Consider the following 13,993-nt stretch of genomic DNA (forward strand, 5'->3'; position numbering starts at 1 on the left):
ACTTTGGCGTTACCACATAACTACATGTCATTTTTTTTTTTTTTTAAACCCCAAACCAGGCTAATTCAATCTTTTTTTTTTTTTACCCTATTGCTTGGCTGAATTTGTCGTTTTGATTTTCTTGGTGGACTCGGACAAGTAGAACTCCCAAGTTTATGCTTAGCCTGTTCCCGAGGTTCTACGGAAATCAAAGACTCTTACATTTTAGTGACTGCAAGCCTGTTCCCTTCAGTTTAACTAGTATATTATTCAAAAACGAGTGCCATAAAACGTCTTGAAGATATTTGAAAAGTGAGCTTCAGTTTAAGTCAGCCTCATAATAAACACCCCATTATGCCCTGGCTAGGCCTTTCTGAGCGTCACCAAGAAAAAAAAAACAATAAAAAAGTTAACCGTTACTATAGATACATACGCGTGATCCTGACCCTGCCCCCTCTCGCGCGCACCCTCCTCTCGGCTGAGGGGCCGTCGAGTCGGCAGGAGACGGCCTCTCGCGCGCCTCAGAGCAGGGAGGCTCGCGCCGTACGCGGGCGTAGTTGCCTGGGATACGAAGAACGCGCCGTTTCTACCGCCGCCGCCGTCGTCGTCCTAAGTACCAGAGAGAGGAGGAGACTGGCTGCCTAATCAGCAGAAATTACTGGTTTTCGGTCCTGAAGTCCCGGTAGCATTAGGGAGCCCTCGGGTCTGGAACTTTGCGACTTGGAAAGGAGGTGCGAGCAAAAAGTAGTCGTGAAACTGGAGGTTAAATATGCTGCGAACAGTGCCCGGTGGTTATGGGTATCTACGGGACGGTCTGCATCTCTGTGCTGGTCTCTCTTAAGTATGGGAGCCTTGTGGTGTGTGAGTGTCTGAATTGAGTTCTAGTGTGTGTTTTTCAATCATTATGAGCATTCTGGGAGTGGGGTTGAAGTTTCTGTGTGATTTTGCTAGGGTTGGAGGGTGCTTTGGAAAGTGGATGGAAGCTGCAGTGTACCATTGTTTATGAAGGGGTAACTCCAAAGTGAATTTGCGGGAAGGGGTAAAACGCGGACCTTACGGACCTCGCGGATCTAAACCCGCACAGCCTTAAAAATTTTTCCGTCATTCGTTAACAACTGCGGTTTCAAATTTCATGATTGCAGGGCCGCCTTTTCCACCACTATAGCTGCTACTGAGATGCCAGCAAGGAAGTTTAATATTTCTTCCCTCATCTTGGACTTGAACCCGTATCATTAGTCTCATAAACAGCTGCACTAACCTCTACACTATGTTCTTAGCTTGTAAAATTGTACGTTTTATAACTTATATTTTCTGTAGAGGTTATCAGTCTCTCACTCCTGCACCTGTCAGGATCCATTTGCTAATTTGTCTAAGCAAAACCAAAACCAGAAGCCCACTCATTTCTTATTCTTTTACCTATTCTCAATAAAATTGCAGAAAAGTGTGCTTTCCCTGGTCTTGAACCCAGCTCATCAGGGTCCCAGTCAGTTGCCCTAACCCCTAGGCTAGAAGCCTAGCTTTAGCAGTTGCAAAAAAATTTCAATCTTTTAGTCTCTGCATATCTTATGGCCCTTTAACTCCCACGGACCTCCATTACAGTTTGACTCTGACAGACCCTAATGATGAGAAGGGAATAAAAGGGAGGATCTGTGATGTAAAACGTGTTCAATGCTGGGGAAAAAAGTGTGCTTTCCCCGGTCTTGAACCCAGCTCATCAGTTTGTCAATCAGCTGGCCTAACCCCTAGGCTACAAGCCTAGCTTTAACAGTTGTAAAAATTTTCACTCTTTTAGTCTCTGCATTGGTTATGGCCCTTTAACTCTCACGGACCTCCATCACAGTTTGACTCTGACGGACCCTAATGCTGGGAAGGGAATAAAAGGGAGGATCCGTGATATAAAACATATTTTCAATGCTGGGGAGAAAAGTGTGCTTTCCCTGGTCTTGAACCCAGCTCATCTGGGTGCCAGTCAGCTGCCCTAACCCCTAGGCTACAAGCCTAGCTTTACCAGTTGCAAAAATTTTCAATCTTTTAGTTTCTGCATTGGTTATGGCCCTTTAACTCCCACGGACTTCCATTACAGCTTGGCTCTGACAGACCCTAATGCTTGGAAGGGAATAAAAGGGAGGATCCGTGATGTAAAACATAAGTTTTTCAATGCTGGGGAGAAAAGTGTGATTTCCCGGTCTTGAACCCAGCTCAGCAGTTTGCCAATCAGCTGCCCTAACCCCTAGACTACAAGCCTAGCTTTACCAGTTGCAAAAATTTTCAATCTTTTAGTTTCTGCATTGGTTATGGCCCTTTAACTCCCACGGACTTCCATTACAGCTTGGCTCTGACAGACCCTAATGCTTGGAAGGGAATAAAAGGGAGGATCCGTGATGTAAAACATAAGTTTTTCAATGCTGGGGAGAAAAGTGTGATTTCCCGGTCTTGAACCCAGCTCAGCAGTTTGCCAATCAGCTGCCCTAACCCCTAGACTACAAGCCTAGCTTTACCAGTTGCAAAAATTTTCAATCTTTTAGTTTCTGCATTGGTTATGGCCCTTTAACTCCCACGGACCTCCATTACAGCTTGGCTCTGAGGGACCCTAATGCTGGGAAGGGAATAAAAGGGAGGATCCATGATGTAAAACATAAGGTGTTCAATGCTGGGGAGAAAAGTGTGCTTTCCCCGGTCTTGAACCCAGCTCATCAGGGTCCCAGTCAGCTACCCTAACCCCTAGGCTAGAAGCCTAGCTTTAGCAGTTGCAAAAAAATTTCAATCTTTTAGTCTCTGCATATCTTATGGCCCTTTAACTCCCACGGACCTCCATCACAGCTTGGCTTTGACAGACCCTAATGCTGGGAAGGGAATAAAAGGGAGGATCCGTGATATAAAACATATTTTCATGCTGGGGAGAAAAGTGTGCTTTCCCTGGTCTTGAAACCAGCTCATCAGAGTCCCAGTCAGTTGCCCTAACCCCTAGGCTAGAAGCCTAGCTTTAACAGTTGTAAAAATTTTCAATCTTTTAGTCTCTGCATTGGTTATAGGCAGCCCGAGAGCTCGTCTCGACGGGCGTACCTAACGCGGAGCTGGGAGGCCCGCGTGGTAGCCCGTCAGAGACGCGGGGATGCTGGGGGGAGCAGGAGGCAGGAGATTGGTCGGCAGGTCTTCCCGCTGATGGGAAGACCTGCCATTGGGTAGTCGCGGCTGCGGAGGGCCTCGGGAGGGGGGAGGGTTTATAAGTCGGGCTTCGGAGGACTAAGGGCGTTCCTGGTCCTCCGAAGCGGCTTTAGCAGCATGGAGTTGGGTTCGGGAACCGGTGGCGGTGTGGCCGAGCTCTCCTTCGCGGCCGGTAGCTCCTTCGACGAGGAGGAGGAGCTGGTGAGTACTGCGCCAGACCGGGAGCATTCCCTGCCGCCAAGGCGTCCTCGTGCGGTCGCCCGGGAATCGATCGCGTTGGAGGCGGGAGGAGGTAGCGTGGAAGTCGCGAGGTCCGGTGGGAGGTCCCGTAGGGGGGTTGGGTCCGGTGGTTCTGGTCAGGGTGGTGCTGTGGCAGCGTCGGGGCGTGTATTGCCGACCGCGGGGCAGGTGCCGGGTATGGCTGGGCCTGAGCCACGTGCTGCCATATTGAGCCAGCCGGCTGTGCTGCAAGCAGCACCAGTGGTTCAGGACTGTGCCTTCCCTCAGACTAGTAACCATTTCCTTGGCAGGGGTGCGGTTGCTGGGTTAGCAGAGGGCGTTGTCCAGTTTAGGGTACCGGCGGCTTCGGGGTTGGTGGAGGGTGGGGGTCTTGGAGCTCCTGTTGGAGGTTTGGGTGTGAGTGTCTCTGCTCCACCTCAGAGCGTCTTCCTGCCCCCTGTTCATTCTCACTTCTGGCCTCCCTGGACTTCGGGGTCCTGGGGTGCGGGTTGGAGTCCTGTGCCCTGGCCACTGGGGGGTGCTGGCCTGTCTGAACATGTATCCGTTTGGGGTGGTGGGGCTGGTCGCGGTGGTGGTCCTGCGGATTGGTGGGCCCTCGGGGGAGTTGGAGGTTCTGGGGGTCCCTATGGGGTTCATCCTGCTGCTGCTGTGCAGTTGTCTGGTCCTTGTTCGGATTTTTCTTCACAGGCCTTCGCTGGTTCTTCGGTGAGACGAGAGGCCGTGGCCACCTTTCCCCCGGAGGAAGTGCGGAGTTCCGGAGGAGTTCGGACAGCGGAGCTCGGGCGGAGTGGCCTTGGTCGCGTGGTTGCTGCGGATGGCGCTACTGGCGGAGGAATCTTGTCTGCGATGTCCGGACAGCGGGGTCCACACACGGTGGCTGCTGCGGATGGCGCCGCTGGAGAGTCGAGCGGACCGATCGTCGCCGGAGGAGCATAGGACATGGGAAGCTGAATCGGGAGCGACCCGTTAAACTGGGATAAGAATAAAGACCACATATGCAAATCCGCTCGAATCCCCGCTGTAATCCGTACGAAGTGTCTACGATCACGTATTACCGACGTTGCAACCGCCAGACGACGAGAAAAGGCACGGCCCATAGGCAGTACCCGACAGGTAAAGTTAAGGGACCCCAACAAAGATTGAACCACCCTCAGAGTAGGTTTATGGGTGTCCCGAACAAGCGAAATCAAAGCTAACAACTGTCACACTTTACCCGACGGGAGCCGAGTCACCATAGCCACTGAGTCAATCTCGATCCCCAAGAAAGTGAGACAAGTAGTGGGCCCCTCAGATTTATCAGCAGACAACGGCACCCCAAATTCAGCAGCCATGGCTTCGAAAGTAGATTTCAACAGACTACAATCACCAGAACCCGCCCCACCAATGAAAAGAAAATCATCCAGATAGTGAACCACCAACACCCTCCCCGCTCGACGAACAGTAACCCAATGCAGAAAGGAGCTGAACAACTCAAAAATGCGCAAGAGACGGAACAACCCATCGGCAGACAGCGATCAAAGTAAAAGGCACCCTCGAACCGAAACCCCAGCAGAGGATACGAAGACGGATGAACCGGCAATAACCTAAAGGCCGACTTGATATCCACTTTAGCCAGCAAAGCACAACCGCCCGCCTGTCGAATGAGATGTAAGGCACTGTTGAAGGAGGCATAGCGGACAGAGCAAAGATCGCGAGGAATACCATCATTCACCGAGCGCCCAACGGGCCTGGACAAATTATGGATCAGGCGATATTTGCCCGGCTCTTTCTTAGGGATAATCGCCAGAGAGGACAATACCATCACAGGGAACGGGCGCTCCTGAAAGGGCCCCTCAATTCGCGTCTGATCAAGTTCTTCACACAACTTACATCGCACCTCCACCCGCAACTGAGACACCGAAGAAGCGTTGGACGCCTGCACATTAGCCAAAGGAAGTGAATATGGAATAACAAAACCCTCACTAAATCCCCAGACAAGCGTCGCAGTGGCCTGCACGTCACTGTAGAGGTCCAACCAAGGCCTCATGGCACCCACCCGGACCGGGGTGGGTAACCCCTGCACCCCGACCTCACTTAGCCAGGGTGGGAGGTGGCCCAGCTCCCTTCTTGGGGCACTTGAGCACTGAGTGCCCTTGCCCGCACAAGGAGCAGGCGTGACGGAAACGACAGTCCGTAAAGGAACAGGAAGATTTATTGAACTGCCAGCAAAGGCCAGGACCCCTCACAGCCCTCGGGCCCCCAATGGGACAAAAGGAACTAACCCCCAGAGACTTGAGACCCCGGCTTCCCTGACGCACTCAATCCCAACCCCGCAGGTTTCGACATGTGAGTGAGCCACAGATTGATGTCCTGCGTACCCCAGGACATGTGCCGGTTTTCCTCCATCTTGTCGCGGAACGCTTCATCATAGTTGAGCCACGACCACCCGCCGAACCGCTGATAAGCATCAAGAATGGAATCAGCATAGGCCAGCAAAAGGCCGTAGTCCTGAGGGCGCTCCCGCCCCCAGACACTTGCCAACCTCAAAAATGCACGTGTCCAATTCACGACATTGCGCGACACCAAGCCCACCTTTTGCTTCCCCCCTCCTTCTTACTCTTCTTCTTCCGCCCACGCACTCTGCCCTCCAGAAGCCGAAAAACGTCAACACACGTACACTTCCGGATCTTACGACGGAGAGACCACGGAACCTTCTCCCACAGTTCCGACAGCGCTACGAGAGCCGGAGCCCCCTGATTATCCCCCTCCTGCGCTGGCTTCTCACCCAACCCCCGCCGAGGTGACCCTGCCGAGGAAGACGATGTCGAAGAGGAAGAGGAGGTTAAAGAAGACGAAGAGGACGAAGAAGAAGCCCTACTCCTACGGCCCCTCCTACCCTTCTTCTTCTCTTTCCGCTTCCCCCCCTGGTCCCCAACCCCAGCCTCGAATGCCATGTTCCCCGTGTTCCTGACTCTTCCAGGTCCGCATCCTGCACCTGCCGCTCCAGGAGTGGTGCCCTCCGAAGCAACCACCATAACAGGGCTCTGGCTCGCCAGCACTGGCTCCTCAACTCCGGTCCGCGGGGCTTCCATCTGACCTCCGGTCGAAACTCCGGCAGAACAAGGCTCCATGAAGCACTCAAGTCCAGCGGCGGGATCCTGGGGGAAAAAATCCACACAGGGGCCAGCAACCTGCACAGTATGAGGAGAAGTTAACCCTGGGGGCCAAGCCCCCACCAGCTGATCTCCCCCCCCTTCCAACCTTCGAGTCCCGCCCACAAAAGAGGCGCCAGGGCCCAAAGACGGCGATGGAACCGCTCCAGGGAACGGAGGAGGACCCATAGCCCAGGGGCCGGATCCCCAAGGAAAACCCCAAGGTCCAAACGCCCACGGTGGCCACCAAGAGGTCACTGGTGACCCACGACCCAACCCGGACGTGGAGGGAAGCATGGGGGTATCCACCCCAACCTCACCCCTCACCCCAGAGGAATACGCCGGTCCACCCTGCTGGCCAGGCCCGAACCCAGCCCAGACCCCCCTTGAACCACCCGGAGCTGCTACAGGCACTTCAATAGAAGGCACACTCCCAGCAGCAGAAGCCCTCCCAGCTCCATCAGGAGCAGCTGCTGAAGGCTCCACAGGCACACAGCCTGCTCGAGGAACGTCTCTACCCCTCCCACCTGCTTCTGCCCCTGCGGGCCGACCCCGCGCAGCCAAGAGCAGACAGCACCTCCCCCCCTACCTCCAGCGCTATCGCCGTTCGAGCAACCGAATGCGAGCGCCGAGGAGGTAAAGATCGGCCCCCTCCCCAGCAGAGGCACTCACCGGCTCCCGGTCCTCTTCATCCAGCGAGTCTCCAGCTAACAGGGACAGCTCCGCGGGATCAGCAGCATCGGAGGTGGGTGCACGCGCCATCCTCCCGACCCGACACTTGCCGCCGACACCCTCCGCCGTCCGGTCACCCGAAAACGAAACCGGCCACGTGGCAGGCCGCAGGACTCCGCGAACAGCCGACCCCGACAAAAGCAGCCTCGGAGGACCGGAAACCGTTACGGTCCTCCGAGATCCCTGCTTATATACCCCCTCCCCACCCTACCCTGCTGCCCCGACTCGACCCTTTAGGAGGTCCCTCCCACGGCAGGAAAGACCTCCTCCCTTCAATTTAGCTTCCCTGCCTGCCTAACCCCCCTTCCTAACATTTTCCCGACGGACGGCTCCGCGGGCCTCCCAGCTCCGCATTAGAGCCGCCCGTCGAGACAAGCTTTCGGGCTTTTTAATCACGGATCCTCCCTTTTATTCCCTTCCCAGCATTAGGGTCCGTCAAAGCCAAGCTGTAATGGAGGTCCGTGGGAGTTAAAGGGCCATAACCAATGCAGAAACTAAAAGATTGAAAATTTTTGCAACTGGTAAAGCTAGGCTTGTAGCCTAGGGGTTAGGGCAGCTGACTGGGACCCCGATGAGCTGGGTTCAAGACCAGGAGAAAGCACACTTTTCTCCCCATCATTGAACACCTTATGTTTTACATCACGGATCCTCCCTTTTATTCCCTTCCAAGCATAGGGTCCGTCAGAGCCAAGCTGTAATGGAGGTCCGTGGGAGTTAAAGGGCCATAAGATATGCAGAGACTAAAATATTGAAATTTTTTTGCAACTGCTAAAGCTAGGCTTCTAGCCTAGGGGTTAGGGCAACTGACTGGGACCCCGATGAGCTGGGTTCAAGACCAGCGAAAGCACACTTTTCTGCAATTTTATTGAGAATAGGTAAAAGAATAAGAAATGAGTGGGCTTCTGGTTTTGGTTTTGCTTAGACAAATTAGCAAATGGATCCTGACAGGTGGCAGGAGTGAGAGACTGATAACCTCTACAGAAAATATAAGTTATAAAACGTACAATTTTACGAGCTAAGAACATAGTGTAGAGGTTAGTGCAGCTGTTTATGAGACTAATGATACGGGTTCAAGTCCAGGATGAGGGAAGAAATATTAAATAGGCTGCAGGGGGATGTAATCTTATGAAATATGTGGATAGGGGAAAGCTGCAGGGTCTAAACAGAGAAAATCACTAGCTAAAATAGGGAAACTTGCTTTCCTTAATTGTGTGCAAATCCAGATAAGCCCCCCCACTAGGGGTCAGTAACCTGGAGAGAGACCTGGGAGTGATCACTGAAGGCATCGGCACAGTGCGCCACAGCCTCAAAGAAAGCAAACAGAATGTTGGGTATCATTAAGAAGGGTATTATGACCAGGACGAAGGAAGTCATCATGCCGCTGTATCGTGCAATGGTGCGGCCGCATCTGGAGTAGTGTCCAGTACTGGTCGCCGTACCTCAAGAAGGACATGGCAGTACTTGAGGGAGTACAGAGAAGGGCAACTAAACTGATAAAGGGAATGGAAAATCTCCCATATACCGACAGATTGAAGCAGTTGGGACTTTTCTCACTGGAAAAGCGGAGACTTAGAGGAGACATGATAGAAACCTTCAAGATCCTGAAGGGCATAGAAAAAGTAGACAGGGACAGATTTTTCAAATTATGGGGCACCACAAGTACAAGGGGGCACTCGGAGAAATTGAAAGGGGACAGGTTTAGAACAAACGCTAGGAAGTTCTTTTTCACTCTGAGGGTGGTGGATACATGGAACGCACTTCCAGAGGCTGTTGTAGACAAGAAAACATTAAATGGTTTCAAAGAAGGTTTGGATAGATTCCTAGAAGAAAAAGGGATTGAAGGGTATAGATAGGTATAGACCACTACTCAGGCAATGGGAGCGGTCCACTGGGCAGGATGGACCTATGGTCTGCCTCAGCGGAGGCAACTTCTTATGTTCTTTCAATTGACATTAGAACATGACCCTTAATGTTTTGCCTTTTTTTTTTTTTTTTTTTTTTGGGGGGGGGGGGGTTGTTTGCTTGTGTGTGGGCTTTATTTGTTTGGTTTTTTTGCATTTTAAAGTGTAATGTAATAGGTTTTGCAAATACAGTAAGGCAAGGCTGGTTTCCCATCTTACCTTGTCCGCAACCAGAGTAAGTTTACAGGTTAGTCTTCACAAGGCAGTACATACCGAGAATACCTGACAGAGGCTGATGCAGAAAACTTCATGTTGAGCACACAGCTTTTAATACATAACAAGAAAGAGCGTCGGGAGCAGCATGGGCCATTCAGCGCGGATCTCTGCACTAAAAACTGCAAGCGCAGTTTGATAGAAGAGGCCCTTTGTATCCTTTGAGATACATCAGGATAAGTAATAATAATAATTTATTTTCTTATATACCACCCAACTGGAAGTTCCGGGCGGTTCGCAGCAAGAGAACTGAGACATATCAGCGAAGACACAAAATACAGTAGAATTTAGTGGAATACCATACAGTGAAATACAATATGATGCAGTACGATGTAATATAATGTGAAATCATCACATAAATTTACCAAACAAATAGGTTTTTATCAATTTTCTGAACTCAAGGTAAGATTGGGATTGGGCAATTAGAGGACACAGCCTAGAGTTCATTTTCCCCGCTTGAGGTAATGAACTAGAATGAAAGTTTGCCTACAACCTAAAAACATTGAAAAATGCCTTAATTAAGGCTGCATTAGACACTCAGGTAGCAATTTTAACTAATAGAAACATTGTTAAGAAATGGAAGTACCTGGTCATACTTGATGGAAGTTTAGAAAAAAATACAGAGGAGGTTTTTTTGACAATAAGACATTACAAGAGAGGATACAAACAGGTATGCAGCTGTAGTCTTGCAGAGGTTATGTTGCTTGGGAGAAAGGAGGACCCACAATGGCCAAAAGAGATTAAGGTTAGTGACCAGGTTATATTGATATAACGAAAGCTGAAAATTCTACGGGTTTGGCTGGATTCAGCACTCAGCATGAAGGATCAAATTTTGGCTATAGTTAAATCTACTTTTTTCCAGTTGCAACTGTTAAGTCGCTTAAAATCGATGATGTTGACATATGATTTCCATATTGTGGTTCAGATGATAGTCTTGTACAAGCTGGACTATTGTAATGCCCTTTATTTAGGGGTTCCAACAGTATAGTGCAAAGCTCTACAAGTGATCTAAAATGCGGCTGCAAGGTTAATTTGTGGGGTTAGAAAATTTGACCATATATAACACCTTGGTTGAAGAAATTGCACTGGTTACCTGTGCGATTACGTATCATTTTCAAAACCCTATCTCTGGTGTTCAAAGTCATTTACCATGGGATTCCTTGGTATCTATCTCAAACTATGGCAATCTACCGACCACTCAGAACTTTGCGATCTGAAGGTGCGATACGATTGGCTCTGACAGAATTCTTTAAAATACACTATGAGAACGCAAGAACTTCTGCTATTTCCATCATGGGAGTAATGCAGTGGAACAAATTAACTGGACCGCTAAGGGCGCTATCTGATATTCAGAAGTTAAAAAAAAATTCTTAAAACTACACTATTTTGAGAAGCTAATGAAAAATGTGTTGTTTAATGCTGGTTTTAGGATGATTTGTACTGTGAGGATTTATTAAATTACAGCTCCCTAAGTTGTAATTATTCATTTGTAATTTAAGGTGTCTGTAGAAGCTTGGTCTGTATCATTTTGTGCATGTTACTTTTGTAATGCTGCCTAGGAATAGGCGGTGGATAAATTTTTAAAATAAATAAGTAGATCAACACCTACCTTCTCTCGGTAGTAATAAAGCCAGTGTTATACTGGGTTACTACAGCCAGCCTGGTGCTTGCATCAGCTTGGAAGCAACTGGACGCACTCCCCTCTCACCACCCCCATTAACAGTGTTCCATAATAGGTTACAGAACATCTATTCTATGATGACATTAATGGCTTTAAAAAATATTGTACTTTTATTCTTCGTATGTATTTTCGTCATATTTATTCTTCGTATGTATTTTCGTCATATAAATGATAAGTTTTTGGGCTCTAATGTTCGAGTTTTTCCAGATTTAGCTCAGAGGACCCAGAGACGTAGGAAGGAGTTCTTGTCTTTGAGGTCAAGAACCCTGGCTCTGGGGGCTACATTTCTTGTTAAATTTCCTGCAAAGTGTTATGTATCTTTTCAAGATAAGAATTTCCTTTTCTTTGAGCCCAAACAACTTTTGGAATTTATTGGATCAAAAGAGAGAATGGTAACCATGTCTAGTGATGTATGACCTGCCAGCTGGCTGTAATTCGGGAATCTAATGCTGTGACCTTAATTAATTAATCTGTTACTACTATTTAGAAGTTTATTTCTTTTCTTGATCTTTATTCTTGTGGACTAAATAAGATATTATTACTTTTCTTTATAAGTTTCATTGAATATTATTTCTGGATCTGTTGCATTGTGTAAAAGTAATGCTTGTATTTAAAATGGAAAATCTTATTAAAAAAAAAATATTGTACTGAAACAGTAGTATGAACTGTGGAGTTTGTTTATCAGTCGGCCACAGTCACAAGACGCATTCTAAAGGGGGTGTTTAGGACTTGCTTTCTATTTCTGAGATGTGTGTGTGCACATGAGAGATGATAGATTGAAGGCCTTTTATGTTAAAACAAGTCAAAAAAAATAAATAAATAAATATATTTATTTGTGGGTGCATATGACTTTTGCTTGCAGCAAATATCGAGGCTCATTGATCTAAATCTCTTAAGCTAAACACTGAGAGGTCAACGTTCAACTGGCAGCAGTCAGGTTTTTTTAAAGTAATAATTGCTGCCAGTTAAATTAAACCTGGCTATTCAGGGCCGGGCCCTATTCAGACACTAGCACTGAATATCTGGGTCTTCGGTGGCACCCACAAGTCATCTGGATCAGCCAGTATTCGGTGAAACACCCACATGGCTAATTGTGCAAATTTAGTACCCCTATGTATGCAGTGCAGCATGCCCAGTTATCTGTGTGGGCATTGACACTGAATATTGCCAGTGCTTGTGAACTCCTGGCTCTGTTGCAAATTTTCCACCCAGACTATTTCAGCATTAACTGGAGAGTGCCACAAGCTCACTCAGGTTTTCAGCAGCACTGTCTGGTGAAGTGCTGTCAAATATCCACTCCTGACCCGTTCGTTGCAATTTAACCAGGCAGGCCTCCTGCCTGGCTAAATCACTTTGAATGTTGACCCCCCTGAATGTGCCTCAATCCTTATTAAATATTAAGCAAAGGAAATCAGGGTGTTGAAGTCAAGTGAGCTCACCAACTTTCTCTTTTTGCTTTGGTACTCAGAATCCAGGTAGCACGCACCTAAATAAACCATGGGTAAAGCAGAGAAGAAAGGTAAGGGGAAGAAGAAGAAGGAAGGAAAGAAATCCAAGTCAGAAGATAAACTGACATTTACAGAAGCACTTTTAGCTTTTCAGTAAGTATGTGAAGCTTTGAAGTGAAAATATACAGTAAATCAGCAGTTCCCAAATAGGGTCCCAAAATACATAAATGGAGCTGCGACCAGGAATGAAATGTTCCGAGAGGCCATGTCAGTGTGGTAATTTTCAGTGCCGGACGTTTCATTGCAGCTGTTTTATTGCGTCCCTTTAAGAGTGGGCCATTTCATCACACCCAGTCAGCCCCCACCTAGCTCACCTGAATGGGCGGGGCTCTTGAGGAGTCTGACAGATGCCATCCCGAGTCGGTCCCATCGCGCTGAGTTGCCCCCATCCAGCTTAGCTGAGGAGTCTGACAGATGCTGTCCCCATGCTGTTTGATAATGTTATTGAAGCTCCAGTGGAGGGGTGAGGGGAGCACTTTGGCTGCAGCAGATCCTTCAGATAGCTTTATTGAAGCACCAGTGGGGGAAAGAGGGTAAGGGGAGCACTTCTAGCTGCAGTGAGAACCTTCAGATAACTTTATTGAAGCACCATTAGGGTGAGGGGGGCATTTCCCCCCCCTTTTTCAAACCTTGAAGCAATTGAGCCTGTAGCACCAGTGGGTAGGGGGATGAGGAAGGGTAATGCCCCCAGTGGGGGGGGGGCAATGGAACCTGTCCCAGAAGTCGTCTTTCACCTGTTCCAGAAGTCGTCTTTCACCTGTTCAATTGGGACTTAAGCACCAGTGTGTGTGTGTGGGGGGGGGGGGGCATGCCTTCTTTGATATTCTCCCTCTTTCACCATGATATTTGTCCGATGGAAAAGCAGCTGTGCTCATTTCTCATCTGTTGGCAACATTAAGAAGTACATGTCACACACTTTCAGATGTATATATTAGATTCCTAGTGTTGTCACATTTTTGAGAGAAAAAAAATAGTTGCCATGACTTATGAATCAACCCTTCAGCATACCTACTAAGAGAGTTATTCTATTAGGAGAGTGCCAACTTTTAGACACCAAGAACACATATAAATGTCCAGAACACATATACATAAATGCTCATATTCTGGCAGTGTTTGGCATATATGAATTAGAGAATGACACAGGGAAAAAATCTGTCCCCGTCAACTCCCCGTCCCCGGCCCACCATCCTCTGCACCGCCCCGTCACCGCCGTTCCCTTCACCGCCCCGTCACCATCATCCCTTTCACCGCCCCGTCACCGCCACTGCCATCCCATTCACCGCCCCGTCACCGTCCCCACTGCATCCATATAAGCCTTAGTACTGTAATATTTAGCTTATTCCTTTCTTATAAATCAAAGTTCCTGCTGCTGAACTAGAGAAA

General features: G+C 48.7%; 2 protein-coding genes across 18 annotated transcripts in view; one reads left to right on the forward strand and one right to left on the reverse strand.

The window, feature by feature from the left end:
- The window catches only part of SYTL2 (synaptotagmin like 2), a 259,334-nt gene extending 258,786 nt beyond the window's left edge, over positions 1–548 (reverse strand). For 14 of the 15 annotated variants that reach the window (XM_033948916.1, XM_033948909.1, XM_033948922.1 and 11 more), the window contains exon 1: positions 413–548. The gene's annotated coding sequence lies outside the window, so the exon portion shown is untranslated. Of the gene's footprint in view, positions 1–201; positions 331–412 lie in introns of those variants that run through there. The other variant, XM_033948905.1, reaches the window with a different exon arrangement.
- Positions 507–13,993, forward strand: part of CCDC83 (coiled-coil domain containing 83) — a 104,384-nt gene continuing 90,897 nt past the window's right edge. Inside the window, exons 1-2 of one of the 3 annotated variants that reach the window (XM_033948932.1) lie at positions 507–710; positions 12,571–12,703. In XM_033948932.1, coding sequence (XP_033804823.1) covers positions 12,600–12,703 — 104 coding nt within the window. In that variant the 5' untranslated portion in view covers positions 507–710; positions 12,571–12,599. Of the gene's footprint in view, positions 841–12,570; positions 12,704–13,993 lie in introns of all 3 variants that reach the window. The other 2 variants (XM_033948934.1, XM_033948933.1) reach the window with 2 other exon arrangements.

Source organism: Geotrypetes seraphini, chromosome 6, assembly GCF_902459505.1.
Source record: "Geotrypetes seraphini chromosome 6, aGeoSer1.1, whole genome shotgun sequence".
Lineage (NCBI taxonomy): Eukaryota > Metazoa > Chordata > Amphibia > Gymnophiona > Dermophiidae > Geotrypetes > Geotrypetes seraphini.